The sequence below is a fragment of the Aotus nancymaae genome, unplaced genomic scaffold, assembly GCF_030222135.1.
Source record: "Aotus nancymaae isolate 86718 unplaced genomic scaffold, 86718_ANA_hifiasm-v0.15.2.pri h1tg000028l, whole genome shotgun sequence".
Lineage (NCBI taxonomy): Eukaryota > Metazoa > Chordata > Mammalia > Primates > Aotidae > Aotus > Aotus nancymaae.
In genome coordinates, this window is record NW_026988441.1 from 34,859,524 (window position 1) to 34,877,153 (window position 17,630).

General features: G+C 51.8%; 1 protein-coding gene across 4 annotated transcripts in view; it reads left to right on the plus strand.

Moving 5' to 3' along the window:
• The window catches only part of COL5A3 (collagen type V alpha 3 chain), a 54,079-nt gene that overhangs the window by 8,743 nt on the left and 27,706 nt on the right, over nt 1–17,630 (plus strand). For 2 of the 4 annotated variants that reach the window (XM_064381889.1, XM_064381892.1), the window contains 24 exons: nt 16–205; nt 286–442; nt 1,477–1,581; nt 1,907–2,059; nt 3,594–3,707; nt 3,804–3,950; nt 7,122–7,169; nt 7,241–7,282; nt 7,829–7,891; nt 8,510–8,584; nt 8,683–8,766; nt 8,939–8,995; nt 9,091–9,144; nt 9,456–9,509; nt 11,331–11,384; nt 11,464–11,517; nt 11,701–11,754; nt 12,064–12,108; nt 12,229–12,282; nt 13,555–13,599; nt 13,738–13,791; nt 14,470–14,514; nt 17,284–17,337; nt 17,440–17,484. In XM_064381889.1, the coding sequence (XP_064237959.1) occupies nt 16–205; nt 286–442; nt 1,477–1,581; nt 1,907–2,059; nt 3,594–3,707; nt 3,804–3,950; nt 7,122–7,169; nt 7,241–7,282; nt 7,829–7,891; nt 8,510–8,584; nt 8,683–8,766; nt 8,939–8,995; nt 9,091–9,144; nt 9,456–9,509; nt 11,331–11,384; nt 11,464–11,517; nt 11,701–11,754; nt 12,064–12,108; nt 12,229–12,282; nt 13,555–13,599; nt 13,738–13,791; nt 14,470–14,514; nt 17,284–17,337; nt 17,440–17,484 (1,847 nt within the window). The remainder of the gene's footprint in view (nt 1–15; nt 206–285; nt 443–1,476; nt 1,582–1,906; nt 2,060–3,593; nt 3,708–3,803; nt 3,951–7,121; nt 7,170–7,240; nt 7,283–7,828; nt 7,892–8,509; nt 8,585–8,682; nt 8,767–8,938; nt 8,996–9,090; nt 9,145–9,455; nt 9,510–11,330; nt 11,385–11,463; nt 11,518–11,700; nt 11,755–12,063; nt 12,109–12,228; nt 12,283–13,554; nt 13,600–13,737; nt 13,792–14,469; nt 14,515–17,283; nt 17,338–17,439; nt 17,485–17,630) is intronic. The other 2 variants (XM_064381890.1, XM_064381891.1) reach the window with 2 other exon arrangements.

The window sequence follows — 17,630 nt, forward strand, 5'->3', positions numbered from 1 at the left end:
CCTCTGCCCACCCAGATGGCCACTTTCCTGAGAACTTCTCCCTGCTGATCACCTTGCGGGGCCAGCCAGCCAATCAGTCTGTCCTGCTGTCCGTTTATGATGAAACGGGTGCTCGGCAGTTGGGCCTGGCACTGGGGCCAGCCCTGGATCTCCTAGGTGGCCCCTTCCGCCCCCTCCCCCAGCAGGTCAACCTCACAGACGGCAGGTGAGCATGGGGAGAGTGGGCGGGGGTCCGTGAATAAGGGGTGGGGAGAGGAGACCCACATTGAGTCCATCCCCTTGCAGGTGGCACCGTGTGGCAGTCAGCATAGATGGTGGGATGGTGACCCTGGTCGCTGACTGTGAAGCTCAGCCCCCTGTCTTGGGCCATGGCCACCGATTCATCAGTATAGCCGGACTCACTATGCTGGGGACCCAGGACCTTGGGGAGAAGACTTTTGAGGTAGGAGTTCAGTGATGGGGAAACCTGAGGCAGAGGGTGGGATGTTTTGCCTATAGCCTGGAGAGGATATTGGAGAAGGAAGGTGTCGAGCTTCTATCCCCAGGAAGCTGAGGGAATCGAGTGCACACTTGTTATATATATGTTATATAAAACATATGTATACATATGTTTTTTTGAGATGGAGTCTCACTCTGTCGCCCAGGTTGGAGTGTAGTGGCTTGATCTCAGCTCACTGAAACCTCCATCTTATAGGTTCAAGTGATTGTCAGCCTCCCGAATAGCTGGGTTTACAGGCATGCGCCACCACGCCTGGCTAATTTTTGAATTTTTAGTAGAGATGAGGTTTTGCCATGTTGGCCAGGCTGGTCTCAAACTCCTGACCTCAGGTGATCCACCTGTGTCAAACTCCCAAAGTGCTGGGATTACAGGCATGAGCCACTGAGCCCGGCCAAGACCATAAATCGTGATGACACCTACTTGGCTTTTGTGGAAAGATCTGGTGGTGTCCTGTGTCTGAGTCTGTGACCTGAGATGGTCCTGGTTGCTGTGATAGTGTGTGATTGTGTGCGGGCAGTTATGACTTTGGGAGCCAGTAAGCAGTGGTGTCGTGTGGCTGTGTGATGTGTGTTCTGGGTGTGGGGACCGTTGTTAGCTCTGTGTGACTGTGATGTGTGTCACCTCTGGGAGGCCAGGGACTTGATCTATCTCATGCTCCTCCTTATCCCCAGTATATAGAAGGGCACCTGGCTCAAGTTGTTCCTGATAGTGAAGGAACCAATGTACCTCCAGTGGAACAGACGTGTGTGCTGTGGCTTGTGGTTGGGATCGAGTGTGCCCCCGATAGGATCTTTTCTTCTCTTAGTTACAGGGGCTGGAGGGATTACTAGGGCTGTGATGGGGTCACCTCCTCCTTATACTTAGCATGCTCTGTGTGGGGGAGCATCACACCTTGGTGCCAGGAGATGGGCAGGACTGCTGGGGATCAGAGTAAGCCTATGCCTGCCTTCCTTGACTCCTACATCCCCGACCCCCAGGGAGACATTCAGGAGCTGCTGATAAGTCCAGATCCTCAGGCTGCCTTCCAGGCTTGTGAGCGGTACCTCCCCGGCTGTGACAGCCTGGCGCTGGCAGCCACAGAGGTGAGTGAGGGGCTGCATCACTCCTAACCTCAGGACACAGGCTGGGTCCTCCCTGGCTCCAGATCCCTGGCAAGAGTGAATCTCATCCCCCAGACATGGCACTAAGTGGCCCATTACCTCAAACAGATCCCAGGCACAAATGACTTCGACCTCAAGTCATATTCCTGAGCCACCCTTGACCCCAAGTTACGTGAATAACCTTGACTGCAGGTCACAGGGCTGAGTGAGGACCCATGGGCTATGAGCAAGTCTCACCCCAGGTGACCTGAATGATGGGGTCTCTGCTGGCAGAATGCTCTAGACCTGACTGGGACCCTCCTCCCAGGCTCCCCAGGGTGAACCAGAAACCCCTCGTCCTCGGCGGAAGGGGAAGGGAAAAGGGAGGAAGAAAGGGCGAGGCCGCAAGGGGAAGGGCAGGAAAAAGAAGAACAAGGAAATTTTGACCTCAAGTCCACCTCCTGACTCCCTGGAGAACCAGGTAAGAGCCCCGAGACCGCTCTCTTCTGGTCATGGCCGCCTGACTTCCGGTCTTGACTGCCTGACTTCCGGCCTTGACTGACTGACTTCTGGTCTTGACCGGCTGACTTCCGGTCTTGGTGCTTGACTTCTAGCCTCTGATCCCCGCTAATCTCTGGTCCCTCAATCTATAATCTTTTTCTCGGTCTGTGATCCATGAGCTCTGACTTCTCTCAGCTGACTGATGACTGTCAGGGTGACTGATGACAGGTTGGGGTTGGGGGTGGGTCCTATCTCATGAGCTCTCCCATCTCTGAGGACGGTTATTCATTGGGAGTCATTAGTTGGGGGCACTATTTGGCTTCCCTGATAGCGATGGCTGGGTAAGGGGGAATAATTTAGGGAGATATTAATTGAGGTCAGTGTTTGGGGTGCACTTAGCTGGGGATCACTGTGGAAGGTCGTTGATAGAAACCATTATTGGTGTTACTGATGTCCCTAGTTTAGGATCAGTGACTGGGGGGTTGTTGGTGGGTGGTCACTGACTGGAAGTCATAGTGGGGTCTCTCATTGGGGCCACAAGTTGGAAGAGTGATTTTCAGGGGGTCGAGGATGGAGTAATTAGTTTGGGAGTCCCTGAGGGATTATTAGTTAGGAAGTCATTGATAGGTGGAATTACTGTTTGGGGGTTATCGGTTAGGACGCTTTTGTTGGGCTCATGTATGGGTGTTCATTGCTGAAGCATCACTGGTTAGAGGAACAATTGATTAGGGGTCACTGTTGGGGGTTATTAGTTGGAGAGTCACTAGTTAGTGCTAATAGTCAAGATAGTGTCACTGGTTGAGATCACTGGTTGGGAAAAAATACTGAATGGAGGAGTGATGGGTTGAGGCCATTGATGGGAGTGGGAGGGATTGTTTATGGGTCATTGGTTCTAGAATCATTGGGTTCTGTTGATGTAGGTCATTCTTGATGGGTCACTGGGTTGGGGGGTCCTGGGTGGTGGTCATTACTTGGGGTCTGTGGCTGGGGTCGGGGGTGTCACTGGTTGCACTGCATCTCAGTTCCAGATCTTCTTGGCCCAGAATACAGACACCAGGAGTAGTGGGCCCTTCTTCAGCTCCTTCCTCAGCCTCGTCCCCTCACCTGGGACCCTACCACCCTCTTCCCACACCCCCCTGCCCCCACCTTGACCCAGTTCCTCTGCAGCTGTCCAGGCCAGAAGGAGTCACCACTCCCTCTCTGACTGTGGCCTGGCTGGCTGGCTGCTGAATTCTGCCTTGGGAGAGGACATGTGGGACAGGCTTCCGGGAGCCTGGCCCTGAGTGTCGGACCTTGACCTTGACCACTGGGCTCTGGGGCCAACCAGTCTCAACGCCTCCTCCATCCACGATGGCTCCCTCTGTTGGCAACCCTAGTCCAACCAGCACACTTCTGTCTCCGCTGGTGCTCTTTGGGGAGCCTTCTCTGGCCCTGTCCCCAGACTGGGAGCTCCTGGGAATGATGTCTTGATTGCCCTGACTCCAGGCCCAAGGCTGCCTCCATCCCTGTTCCAGACCTCCACTGACATCCCCAAGACAGAGACTCCAGCTCCAAACCTGCCTCCGACCCCCATGCCTTTGGTCATCACCTCCACTGTGACTACTGGCCTCAATGCCACCATCCTAGAGGTTGGTTGGGGCTGGAAGTGGGGAGACCCCAAGGGTTGGGGGGTGGCAGACAATAAGGAGGTTAGGGAAAACTTTGGTCTGTCCTAATGTTCTCAGGGGAGCTTGGACCCTGACAGTGGAACCGAGCTGGGGACCCCAGAGACCGAAGCAACCAGGGAGGATGAAGAAGGAGGTGATTCCACCATGGGCCCTGACTTCCGGGCAGCAGAACAGCCATCTCAGACTCAGTTCCAGATCTTTGCTGTGAGTCTAGGTGGCTGGGGTTAGGTTTTAAAACCTGGAATTCCTTTTTTTAAATTTTTGAAAAATTTTATTTATTAAGGCGGGGTGTAGTGGCTCCAGCCTGTAATCCCAGCATTTTGGGAGGCCGAGGCGGGTGGATCAGTTGAGGTCAGGAGATTGAGACCAGCCTGACCAACATGGTGAAACCCATGTCTACTAAAAATACAAAAAATTGCTGGGCATGATTGCAGCCGCCTGTAATTCCAGTTACCCGGGAGGCTGAGGCAGGAGAATCTCTTGAATCTGGGAGGTGGAGGCTGCAATGAGCCAAGATCGTGTCACTGCACTCCAGCCTGGGCAAAAGAGTGAGACTCCATCTCAGAAAAAAATATATATGTTTAATTTAATTTAATTTTTAAATGTTTTTATTTTTTAACTTTTCAGTTCAGGGGTGTAAGTGCAGGCTTGTTACGTAGGTAAACTTGTGTCATGGGGGTTTGTTGTATAGGTTATTTCATCACTCAGGTATTAAACCTGTTACCCATTTAGTTATTTTTACTGATCCTCTCCCTCCTCCCACGCTCCACCCTCTACCAGGCCCCCATGTCTGTTGTTCCCTCTATGTGTCCATGTGTTTTCATCATTTAGCTCCTGCTTATAAGTGAGAACATGTGGTATTTGGTTTTCTGTTCCTGTGTTATTTATTTACTTCTATCACATCTTGTGGGCTTAGAAGGGATTTCTACCTGGAGCTGCGAAAGGCCTCAGTCTCTCTTTTGACTTCTGCAGCTGCTCATGTCAGGCACTGTGCCGATAGTTGACTCTGGCTTTTTGGAGTTTTGGCTTTTAGTCCAAGTGCCAGGAGAAGCCACTAGAGGACTTGTGAAGGAATATGATATTGGAGCTTTAAAAGCTCCCTCTGGGCCAGGGGCAGTGGCCCTCGCCTGTAATCCCAGTGGTTTGAGAGGCTGAGACGGGAGGATCGCTTGAGGCCAGGAGATCGACGCCAGCCTGGGCAACATAGTGAGACACCCCCCCACCCCCCGCCGCCCATCTCTTGACAAAAAACTCTCTCTAGCTGCTGAATGGCACAGGGACAGTAGGGGGAGCCAGAGGGGCAGCAGGGAAGCCCGAAGCCCGCAGTCCGCAGTCCGGAATGTGACCTGCCTGGAGGAAGATGGGAGGGAGGGAGAGAGAGAAGTGGACCGATTTGGGACATGCTTGTCTTGGTCTTGCTGCTGGAGGTGGAGAAATGTGGATGCACTTTCGATGTAACAACCCAAACTCAGTGGCTTGATGTTTCAAAGGAAAACAAGAGAGATGAGAATTGGTGGGAGGAAAAGCAGGTTTATTCCAACAGACAGCAAACCAAGAAGACCGTGGGCTGTTGTTCTGAAGCACCACCTTAAGTCAGTACAAACTTTTTTTTTTTTGAGACAGAGTCTTGCTTTGTCACCCAAGCTGGAGTGCAGTGGTGCGATCTTAGCTCACTGCAACCTCCACCTCCTGGGTTCAAGTGATTGTCCAGCCTCAGCTTCCTGAGTAGCTGGGATTACAGGCAGGTGTCACCACACCCAGCTAATTTTTGTATTTTTTAATAGAGACAGGGTTTTGCCATGTTGGTCAGGCTGTTCTCAAACTCCTGACCTCAGGTGATCCACCCACCTCAGCCTCCCAAAGTGCTAGGATTACAGGTGTGAGCCATTGTGCTTGGCCAGTAGGCTCTTTTATGTTAAGGGCAGGAGGAAGAGAAAAGGGTAGAAATCAAGAGGTAACTGAGGCCGGGTGTGATGACGCACACCAATAATCTCAGCAATTTGGTAGGTTGAGGTGGAAAGATCACTTGAGCCCAAGAGTGGTCCCAGCTGAAGTGGGAAGATTGCTTGAGTCTGGGAGGTGGAGGCTGCAGGGAGCTGTGTACTCCAGGCTGAGTGGCAGAGTAAGACCCTATCTCTAGAGGAAAGAAAAGAGGCCAGGCATAGTGCCTCACACTTGTAATTCCAACACTTTGGGAGGCTGAGGTGGGAGGATCACATGAGCCCAGAAGTTTGAATTCAGCCCGGGCAACATAGCAAGACCTGTCTCTACAAAAAAAAATTAGCTGGGCATGGTGGTGCGTGCACCTGTGGTCCCAGCTGAGACAGGAGGCTGGTGAGGGAGGATCACCTGAGTCTGCCAAGATCGAGGCTACAGTGAGCCATGATTGTATCCCTGCCCTCTAACCTGGGAAACAGAGTGACCCTGTCTTAAAAAAAGAGAGAGAAGGAAGGAAGGGAGGGAGGGAAAAAAAAAAGGGAAATCCTGTCTGAGCAATACAGTGACCCTGTCTTAAAAACAAAAAGAAGGAAAGAAGGAGCAAGGCGCAGCGGCTCACACCTGTGATCCCAGCACTTTGGGAGGCTGAGGTGGGTGGATCACCTGAGGTCAGGAGTTTGAGACCAGCCTGGCCGATATGGCAAAACCCCATCTCTACTAAAAATACAAATATTAGCCAGGTATGGTGGTGGGCGCCTGTAATCCCAGCTACTCAAGAGGCTGAGGCAGGAGAATTGCTAGAACCCAGGAGGCAGAGGTTGCAGTGAGCCAAGATTACGCCATTGCACTCCAGCCTGGGGAGAGAGCGAGACTGCATCGGAAAGAAAGAGAGAAAGAGAAAGAAGGAAGGAAGGAAGGAAGGAAAGGAGGGGCGAGCCTTGGTGTTCCACAGGGGAGGCACATGGCTGTAACTGACTTGCCCTTGTTACCTTGTTACCTGGAGCGCTTGTTGTGTGCCAAGCATTGTTTTAATTCATTCATCTTTGCATGCGATTTACACAGTCATCATTCATCCACTGGCTTTACAAATGGACCAATGACCTGTAAGTGATCATAGGGGTAGACTAAGTTTCCCAACATCACTCGGTTAGTAAGAGGCAGATGCAGGATCACTGCTGGGCAGCAGGCCCTGGAGTTCATGCTCCTCACCTTGACGCAGGGTCGCCAGGTGGATGCGGGGGGCTGAGCTTCTCAGTGCATGTTGGTTACAGGAGAGCAGAGGGGACTCTGAGGGTGGACCCTGTGTGTGTGTGTGTGTGTGTGTGTGACAGAGAGAGAGAGAGAGAGAGAGAGAGAGAGAGAGAGATCAGATGATAGCTGAGGGGTTTATGTCCAAGTTCCCATCTTTTTCTCTCATCTCCCCCAACCCCGCCCCAGGGTGCTGGACAGAAAGGAGCGAAAGGAGAGCCGGCAGTGATTGAACAGGTGAGGGGTCCGGACTGCGAGGGGGTTGAGGGGTTCATGATGACAGGGGTCACACTCATTTCTCCCTTAAGGGGCAGCAGTTTGAGGGACCTCCAGGAGCCCCAGGACCCCGAGTAAGTCATGGCTGTTTCCTTCTTCCAGTCTTTCCCTTTCAGCGAAGGGGTGTTTGAGCCCCTGGAGTGAGGAGTTGGGGTATAATGTTGCTTGGCCAAGTGGAAGGTAGTGGACACTTGAGGCTTAAAGGATGAGTCAAAATAGGGAGGATGAACAACATAGAGACTGGGCAATACAGCAAGACCCCATCTCTTTAAAAATAGCCACCTATTAAAAAAAAAAATAGTGATACTCACCTATACTCCCGGATACTTAGGAGGCTGCGGCAGGAGGATTTCTTGAGCCCAGGAGCTGGAGGCTGCAGTGAGCTGTGATCGTGCTGCTGCACTCCAGCCTGGGCGACAGGGTGAGACCGTCTCTAAAAAAAGAGTAGCGGTGAGAGAGTAGCGCTGGGGGTGAGTGTGGGTCAGCATTGCATGAGGGGAGCTGGAGTGGGTCTGTACTAGGTAGGTAAGTCAGCCTGAGGTCAGAGTCAGTGGTAGGCTGAAAGTCAGCCTGGCTCAAACTTTCACTTCCTGTGACTCCTGTTTCTCTGTCCCCAACAGGGGGTGGTTGGTCCCTCAGGCCCTCCCGGCCCCCCAGGATTCCCTGGGGACCCTGGTCTACCGGTAAGAGACTCTCCCTGGGGTGTATCCTTCTTAGAGGAGTGACGTTGTGGGCTGGACGCATGAGGGTCTGAACACGGATCTGCGGGCGTGGCACTCAGGAGCACCATCCCAGGGCTGGCACTGACGTCTTCTGCTCTCTGTCTCCCATCCGTTAACTACTGCTCTGGCTCCCCTTGTGTCTCCGGGGCCTACTCTGCTTTGCTTCTGTCTCCTCTGTTTCTGAGTGTCTTTCATCTCTGTCTTTCTCCTGTTGTGACTCTGTCTCTCTCCCTCCCTCCATCTCTCTATCTTTCCCTCTGTTTCTCCATCTCTGTCTCTTTCCCTGCCTTTTCTTTGTTTCTCTCTCTGTATGTCTATCCCTCTGCCTCCATCCTTCTCCATCTCTCCCACCTCTTCTCTGCATCTCTCTGTCTCCATCTCTGTCTTTTCCTTTCCCCTTCTGTTTCTCTTTCTCCGCTGCATGATCCCTCTTTGATTCTGTCTGTCTCTCTCCATCTCTCCCTCCCTCTTTCTGCCTCATCCTTCTCTGCCTTCCCTGTCCTCACTTTCTCTCTTTGTCTCCCTCTGTCTGTCTCTTCTCTCCCTGTCTCCATCTCTCTGCCCCCCTCCCTCTCTCAGGGCCCTGCTGGCCTCCCAGGAATCCCCGGCGTTGACGGGATCCGGGGCCCACCGGGCACAGTGATCATGATGCCGGTAAGAAGGAGATGGAGTGGCCCAGTCTTGGGGAGTGGAGTCCTGATCCAGGAGGGGGCCTCTCCTGGGGGCTCCCCTCACCACTAAATTCCCCCCAGTTCCAGTTTGCAGGCAGCTCCTTTAAAGGACCCCCAGTCTCCTTCCAGCAGGCCCAGGCTCAGGCAGTTCTGCAGCAGACTCAGGTGAGTGGGGGGGGCGTGGACACAGTGGGAGGAACCCCAGAGTGTGACAGAGCCCCGGTGTAAGGAGGGGCTGGGCAGGAGAAGGGGGATATTTTTCTCCTGTAGATGCCTCTGTGGGGAATATTGGGGGTCTTGTGGAAGACCCCAGGCTCTGACTCCTCTGTCTTTCCAGCTTTCTATGAAAGGCCCCCCTGGTCCAGTGGGGCTCACCGGGCGCCCAGGCCCCATGGTGAGTAAGGGGGCTGCATGGAGGAGGCGGTGCATGCATCTGAGGAGAAGGATCATTTCCTTCAAACCACACTCCTCCATCTCTCCTCCCTTAAGGGTCTCCCCGGACATCCAGGTCTAAAAGGAGAGGTGGGAGTGGCAGGGCCACAGGTGAGCCTGGCGGAGATGGGGTGGGGTCGGATGGGAAGCGCCTTCCCCCAGGACCACAGGATACAGTGCTGGATGAGGAAAATGCCAGAGGGGCTGGGAATACCCTCCGTTTACTGACTTTCCTAGAGAATGGTGGCTCATGCCTGTAATCTTAGCACTTTGGGAGGCTGAGGACGGAGTATCGCTTGAGCCCAGGTATCCAGCCTGGGCAGTATAGCAAGACCCCATTTTTAATTTTTTTTTAAATCCAATAAAATAGGTCCCTTTTCCTTCTTATTCTCCTTTCCTTCCTCCTTTTCTCTTTCTTCTAGGGTCCCCGAGGCCTACAGGGACCTCATGGACCCCCTGGCCGAGTGGGCAAGATGGTGAGTGACAGCCAGGTTCCCAGACCACCCCTTATCCATCCCTCAACACCCAACATGAGCCTTGGCTTTGTGACCTTGGGGTCTGCTGGTGTCATTAGTGGGATAAGAGTGTGGAAGGCAAGGAATGGCAGCTCCACTGAGTGTGTGGCAGGCTTCAGAGTCAGGAAGGGCTCGCTGCGGAGTCAGGAAGGGCCCGCCGCAGAGTCAGGAAGGGCTCGCCGCGGAGTCAGAGTCAGGAAGGGCTCGCCGCGGAGTCAGGAAGGAAGGACTCGCCGCAGGAGTGACGCTTGCCCTGGGATCCGAAATATAACCAGATGAACAGGTGGAGAAGTGGAAGAAACAGCATGGCAAAAAAGAGGCCCGCCACACTGAAGGAAATGGCGAGGAAGCCGATTCCAGATCGAGTCATGCACCACATAATGATATAATGATGCTTGTGAGATGATTGCCCGGGCGCAGTGGCTCACGCCTGTAATCCCAGCACTTTGGGAGGCCGAGGCAGGTGGATCACTTGAGGTCAGGAGTTTGAGATCAGCCTGGGCAATATGGGGAAACCCTGTCTCTACTAAAAGTACAAAAATTAGCCAGGCATGGCAGCTTGCACCTGTAACCCCAGCTACTCAGGAGGCTGAGGCAGGAGAATGGCTTGAATCCGGGAGGTGGAGGTTGCAGCGAGCCACTGCACTCCAGGCTGGGCAACAGAGTGAGACTGTCTCAAAAAAATTAAATAAATAAATAAATAAATAAAGTGATGGTCCCATGAGATTATAATACTGCATTTTTACTGTACCATTTCTATGTTTGGATATGTTTAGACATACAAGTACTTACTATAGTGTTATGATTGCCTGTGGTATTCAGTACAGTCGCCCATTGTCCAAATTTGTAGCCCGGCGGCAATAGGTTATACCACATAACCTGGGTGTGTGGTAGGCAGTACCATCCAGGGCTGTGTACGTGCATTCTGTGACGTTCACACAGTGACGAAATTGCCCACTGATGCATTTCCAGAACGTATCCCTGTTGTTCAGTGACATGTGACCATGGTTTTATATATATATATATTTATTTATTTATTTATTTCCAGCCTGGGCAACAGAGTGAGACTGCATCTCAAAAAAATAAATAAATCAGCCATGGCACAGCAGCTCATATCTGTAATTCCAGCACTTTGGGAGGCTGAGGTGAAAGGATGGCTTGAGCCCAGGAGTTTCAGACCAGCCTGGGCAACATGGCAAAACCCGGTCTCTACACAAAATAAAAATAAGAAATTAGCCAGGCATGGTGGTGCACACCTGTAGTCCCAGCTACTTGTCAGGATGAGGTGGGAGGAAGGCTTGAGCAAGGAGTTCAAAGATGCATTGAGTCATGATCATGCCACTACACTCCAGCCTGGGCAAGAGAACAAGACCTCAGCTCTAAAATACATAAATAAATTTTTAAAAATAATATCTTAGCCTGGGCATGGTGGCTCGTGCCTATAATCCCAGCAGTTTGGGAGGCTGAGGTGGTGGATCGCTTGAGCTCAGGAGTTCGAGATCAGCCTAAGCAACAGGGTGAAACCCCCACCATCTCTACCAAAAATACAAAAAAAATTAGCCAGGCATGGTGGCATGCTCCTGTGGTCCCAGCTACTCAGAAGACTGAGGTTGCAGTGAGCTGAGATCGTGCCACTGCACTCCAACCTGAGTGACAGAGTGAGACCCCATCTCAAAAAAAAAAAATCTTGATGATGTTGATGATGAAGAAGTTGGGTTCCTAATTTGGGGGAGGGGTACAGGGGAGGTTCATCTTTGACTTCTGGGCTCACTGTCTCCACAGGGCCGCCCTGGAGCAGACGGGGCTCGGGGCCTCCCAGGGGACACTGGACCTAAGGTAGGTGATGGGGCTGAGATAAGACTCGGTGGGGGCTGTCAGGCTTATGGGTTCAAGGCTCACTGGTGTCTCTGGACAGGGTGATCGTGGTTTCGATGGCCTCCCAGGGCTGCCTGGTGAGAAGGGCCAAAGGGTGAGTGTGTGAGGTCCCTCCCCCAGGTCCAAGACCTCCCAATATTCAAGCCCCCTTCTCCTCCCTCAGTATCAGAGTCATGAGGCCCATCTTCACTCCTCACACCCCATCTGCCTTCCCAGGGGGACTGGTCTCTCCACCCACACCCTTGCACTCTGAACTCTTCTCTGTTCCTCGCTTCAGGGTGACTTTGGCCATTTGGGACAACCTGGTCCCCCAGGAGAGGATGGTGAGAGGGTAAGTTTGGAAGAGAATTAGGGCCTGGTTTGGAGGATAAGTTTGGAAGCCTGAATGAGAATCAGAGAGGAAGATCTGGAGGTCTCAGTGGCCAGCTTGAGAGCTGGGGACAAATTGTGGGGTTAGGAGGTGAGAGTTGCAGGTCCAGGATTGGAGTCGGGCCTGAATGGAATCCCATGCACTTAGTCTGCAGGTTCCCAGGGATCTTGGTCTAACTCTGAGACTTCCTGGAAGGGGCTGCCCAGATGAGGGAGGTGGCTCTCTGAGGGTTGTACCTTCCTGTTCCCAAGTAATGATGCTTTCCCACAGGGACCAGAGGGACCTCCAGGGCCCACTGGCCAGGCTGGGGAGCCGGTGAGTATCAGGGATCCCCGGACCCCTTGCTTGGTGCAGGGGAGGCAGTCAGCCCCAGGACTCAAAGGCCCCCTGGAACTCACAAGCCCATGTATAGATAATTTGTCTGCTTCTTTTCAGGGTCCCCGAGGACTGATTGGCCCCAGAGGCTCCCCTGGCGTCGTGGGTCGCCCGGTGAGTGTCATTGGCTCTCTGCATACCTGTCTATCTTTTTGTTTGTTTGTTTTCTTGAGACAGGTTCTTGCTCTGTCACCCGGGCTGGAGTGCAGTGGCAAGATCTTGGCTCTCTGCAACCTCCGCCTCCTAGGTTCAAGCGATTCTCGTGCCTCAGCCTCCCAAGTAGCTGGGACTACAGGTGCTGGCACCATGCCTGGCTAATTTTTGTATTTTTAGTAGAGACAAGGTTTCACCATGTTGTCCAGGCTGGTCTCGAACTCCTGGCCTCAAGCAATCCTCCCAAAGTGCTGGGATTACAGGCCTGAGCCACCATTCCTGGCCCCTGTCTATCTTTTTTTCCCCTCACTTTTCTACCCTCTGCACGTCCATTTCTGTTGCTGGCTTCTCTGCCTGCTAACCTTTCTTTCCTTTTCTTTTCTTTTGTTTCCAAGACGGAGTCTTGCTCTGTCACCCAGGCTGGAGTGCTGTGGCGTGATCTCCACTCACTGCAACCTCCACCTCCCAGGTTCAAGCTATTCTGCCTCAGCCTCCTGAGTAGCTGGGATTACAGATACGTGCCACCACGCTGGCTAATTTTTTGTATTTTTATTAGACACGGGGTTTCATCATGTTGGCCAGGCTGGTCTTGAACTCCTGACCTCATGATCCACCCACCTCGGCCTCCCAAAGTGCTGGGATTACAGGTGTGAGCCACAGTGCCCGGCCTCCTTCCTTCTCCTTCCTTCCTTCTTTCCTTCCTTCCTTCCTTCCTTCCTTCCTTCCTTCCTTCCTCACTCCCTCCCTCCCTCCCTCCTTCCCTCTCTCTCTTTCTCTTTCTTTTCTTTCTCTCTCTTCCCTCCCTCCTTCCTTCCTTCCTTTCTTTCTTTCTTTCTTTCTTTTTCTTTCTTCTCTTCTTTCTTGAGTTTTGCCCTTGTTGCCCAGGCTAGAGTGCAATGGCGTGGTCTCTGCTCACTGCAACCTCTGCCTCCCAAAATTCAAGCTATTCTCCTGCCTCAGCCTCCCGATTAGCTGGGATTACAGGCATGCTCCACCACACCCAGCTAATTTTTGTATTTTTAGCAGAGACAGGGTTTCACCATGTTGGCCAGGCTGGTCTTGAACTCGCAACCTCAGGTGATCTGCCTGCCTCAGCCTCCCAAAGTGCTGGGATTACAGGCATGAGCCACTGCGCCCAGTCCCACTCACCTTTCCACCTGTGTCTCTCGGTGTCTCAGACTCAGGCTCCTAGCTTATTGCTCTGTCCTGGTCTCACATTCTTTTTTCTCCTAGGGTGTAACTGGAATTGACGGTGCTCCTGGTGCCAAAGGCAATGTGGTACGTGCCCTGTGCCCTCTGACCCCTGATCCTTCTGACACTCAGACCCCTGACTGTCCACATCCCTATTCCCTTCCATGACTGATGCTCAACACCATGATCCCTCTCAGCTTCACTGAAACCCTACTTTCTCCCCAGGGTCCTCCAGGAGAACCAGGCCCTCCAGGACAACAGGGAAACCACGGGTCCCAGGTTCGAACTATCTTTCCCAATAATGGGGCATGGGAGTGGTCAGTTAAGACCTTAGACCATGCCCAGGCTTCCCAACCTCTGCACTCATCACTTCTTTCTTTTCTTCTTCTTCTTCTTTTTTTTATTATTGTATTTAAGTTCTGGGGTACATGTGCAGATCTTCCAGGATTGTTGCACAGGTGCACACATGCCAGGTGGTTTGCTGTCTCCATCCCCCCATCACCTACATCAGGCATTTCTCCCAGTGTTATCTCTCCCCAACCTCCCCACCCCCTGCTGTCCCTCCCCTAGCCCCCCACTCCCCAACAAACCCCAGTGTGTGATGTTCCTCTCCCTGTGCCCATGTATTCTCATTGTTCAACACCCATCTATGAGTGAGAACATGTGGTGTTTGATTTTCTGTTCTTGTGTCAGTTTGCTGAGAATGATGGTTTCCAGATTCATCCATGTTCCTACAAAGGAAATGAACTCATCATTTTTTATGGCTGCATAGTATTCCGTGGTGTATATGCCACATTTTCTTTGTCTAATCTATCATTGATGGGCATTTGGGTTGGTTCCAGGTCTTTGCTATCGTAAACAGTGCCACAATGAACATACATGTGCATGTCTTTATAATAGAATGATTTATAATCCTTCTTTCTTATGCCTTCCTTCATCTTCTTTTTCTGTCCCCAGGGAATCCCTGGCCCCCAGGGACTCATAGGCACTCCTGGGGAGAAGGTGAGTGACAGCTCCACCTACTATGACCTCCTCAAGTCCTCCTTCAACTCTGTTGCCAGGGAAATCTTCCCATCAGGGCTCCTCTGTTAGCTCTGGATAGTGATAAATTGCAACATTCCCTAAGCCAGCCCAGAGTTACAAAGTGTCCTTGTTGGGGAAGAATTGGTTGCAAGAAACAGAAACCCACCAAGGCTAGCTCACATAAAGGATACTGTCAGGATACAGAGAGCCCACAGAAGCCTGTTACAGAAGCTATTACCAAGATGCACAGGCCCTGTGGTCTCATCTTTGTTTCCTGGGACATCTGCTTCCGCCTCTCCTGACAGACAGACTTCTTTCTGCACATATCTTTTATTTTTGGTGGTGGGGTGGGGGGCAGGGTCTCACTATGTCGCCCAGGCTGGCGTGCAGTGCTGCAATAGTGCCTCACTGCAGCCTTGACTTCCCCGGGCTCAGGTGATTCTCCCACCTCAGCCACCTGAGTAGCTGGGACTACCGGTGCATGCCGGAATGCCTGGCTAAGTTTTCTTTTTTTTCTTTTTGGTAGAGATGGGGTCCCCCTATGTCGCTCAGGCTGCTCTTGAACTCCTGGGCTCAAGCAACTCATCCGCCTTGGCCTCCCAAAGTGCTGGAATTACAGGCGAGAGCCATTATGCCCAGCTGGCATTTTTCAAGAAAGGGGTGTGGTTGGGAAGCCTCTGTTTCAATATGTCTTTTGCATTGTTTTAATTTAATTTTATTATTTTTGTGGGTACATAGTAGGTATATGGATATACTTATGGAGTACATGAGATGTTTTGATGCAGGACTGCAATGCATAATAATCATGTCATGGAGAATGAGAATGGAGTAACCATCCCCTCGAGTATTTATCCTTTGTGTTACAAACAGTCCAATCATACTTTTTTTGTTGTTGTTTTGAGACGGAGTTTCGCTCTTGTCACCCAGGCTGGAGTGCAATGGTGCAATCTCAGCTCACCACAACCTCTGCCTTCTGGGTTCAAGCAATTCTCTGGCCTCAGCTTCCCGAGTAGCTGGGATTTCAGGTGCCTGCCACCATACCTGGCTAATTTTTTGTATTTTTAGTAGAGACTGGGTTTCTCCATGTTGGTTAGGCTGGTCTCAAACTCCCAACCTCAGGTGATCCACCCACCTGGCCTCCAGAAGTGCTGGGATTACAGGCATGAGCCAACATGTCTGGTCTTTTTTTTTTTTTTTTTTGAGACAAAGTCTCACTCTGTCACCCAGGCTGGAGTGCAGTGGTGCGATCTTGGCTCACTGCAATCTCCACCTCCCAGGTTCAAACAATTCTCCTGCCTTGGCCTCCTGAGTAGCTGGGATTACAGGTGTTCGCCACCACGCCCGGCTAATTTTTGCATTTTTAGTAGAGATGGGGTTTCACCATGTTGGTCAGGCTGGTCTCAAACTGCTGACTTCATGATACTCCCACCTCCACCTGCCAAAGTGCTGGGATTACAGGCGTGAGCCACCGCGCCCAGCCCAATAATACTCTTAGTTTTAGTTTAGTTTAGTTTAGTTTAGTTTAGTTTAGTTTTTTGTTTTTTGTTTTGTTTTTTTGAGATGAAGCTTCACTCTTGTCCAGGCTGTAGTGCAATGGTGTGACCTCAGTTTACTGCAACCGCTGCCTCCCAGTTCAAATTATTTTCCTACCTCAGCCTCCCCAATAGCTGGGATTACAGGTGCCCACCATTACTCCCAGCTGATTTTTGCAATTTTATTAGAGAAGGGGTTTCACCATGTTAGCCAGGCTGGTCTCAAACTCCTGACCTCAGGTAATTTGCTCTCCTGGGCCTTCCAAAGTGGTGGGATTACAGGTGTGAGCCACTGTGCCTGGCTTCTTTTAGTTATTTTTAAATGTACAATTAAATTATTACTGAAAGGCCGGGCACGGTGGCTCAAGCCTGTAATCCCAGCACTTTGGGAGGCTGAGGCGGGTGGATCACGAGGTCAAGAGATCGAGACCATCCTGGTCAACATGGCGAAACCCCGTCTCTACTAAAAATACAAAAAATTAGCTGGGCATGGTGGCGCGCGCCTGTAATCCCAGCTACTCAGGAGGCTGAGGCAGGAGAATTGCCTGAACCCAGGAGGCGGAGGTTGCGGTGAGCCGAGATCGCGCCATTGCACTCCAGCCTGGATAACAAGCAAAACTCCGTCTCAAAAAAAAAAAAAAAAAAATTATTACTGAAGCTGGGCACTGTGGCTCACGCCTGTAATCCCAGTACTTTGGGAGGCTGAGGTGGGTGGATCACTTGAGGTCAGTAGTTCAAGACCAGCCTGGCCAACATGGTAAAACCCCTTCTCTAATAAAATTACAAAAATTAGCCAGGCACTGTAGTCCCAGCTACTCGAGAGGCTGAGGCAAGAGGATCACTTGAACCTGGGAAGAGGTTGCAGTGAGCTGAGATCATGCCACTACATGCCAGCCTGGGTGACAGAGTAAGACTCCATCTCATAAAAAAAAATATTATTGACACAGTCATCCTGTTGTGCCATCAATCTTGTCCTGGTTTTATGTTCCCCTTGCAAGCCTCCCAGAGGCAAAGGATTTCTGAGGATCAGAGAGGAAAATGGGCTTGCCTGGGGTTACACAGCAAGCTTGGGCAGAGCTGGGAGAGATGTCCTGGCCAGTGGGGTTTGCTTCTTCCTTAACCATGAGGTGGCTGCATGTCTGAGTAGATCTGATCCTGGTGGTGCTCCAGGGCTCTGAGCACCTCTGTCTCTCCCCTGCTGTTCATCTTCTTTCAGGGTCCCCCTGGAAACCCAGGAATTCCAGGCCTCCCAGGAGCTGATGGCCCTCCGGTGAGAACCAGGAGCTGGGAAAAGGAGGAAGGAGAAACGGGAAGCTTGGGAATTGGAATGGCAAATTTTAGCCTCTGATAACTTAGAATGTTTCTTCCCCAGGGTCACCCAGGCCATGAGGGCCCCACAGGAGAGAAAGGGGCCCAGGTGAGTGACTAGGAGGTTAGGCTGGATTGGGGACGAGGGTCAGGAGGCAGGGCCTGGAGTCAGGGGCCACAGAGGAGAGCGAGCAGTGGGGGCTCTCAGAATGTGGAAAGGATTGGCTAGAATGGCACCGACCTTATCTTCCTCCC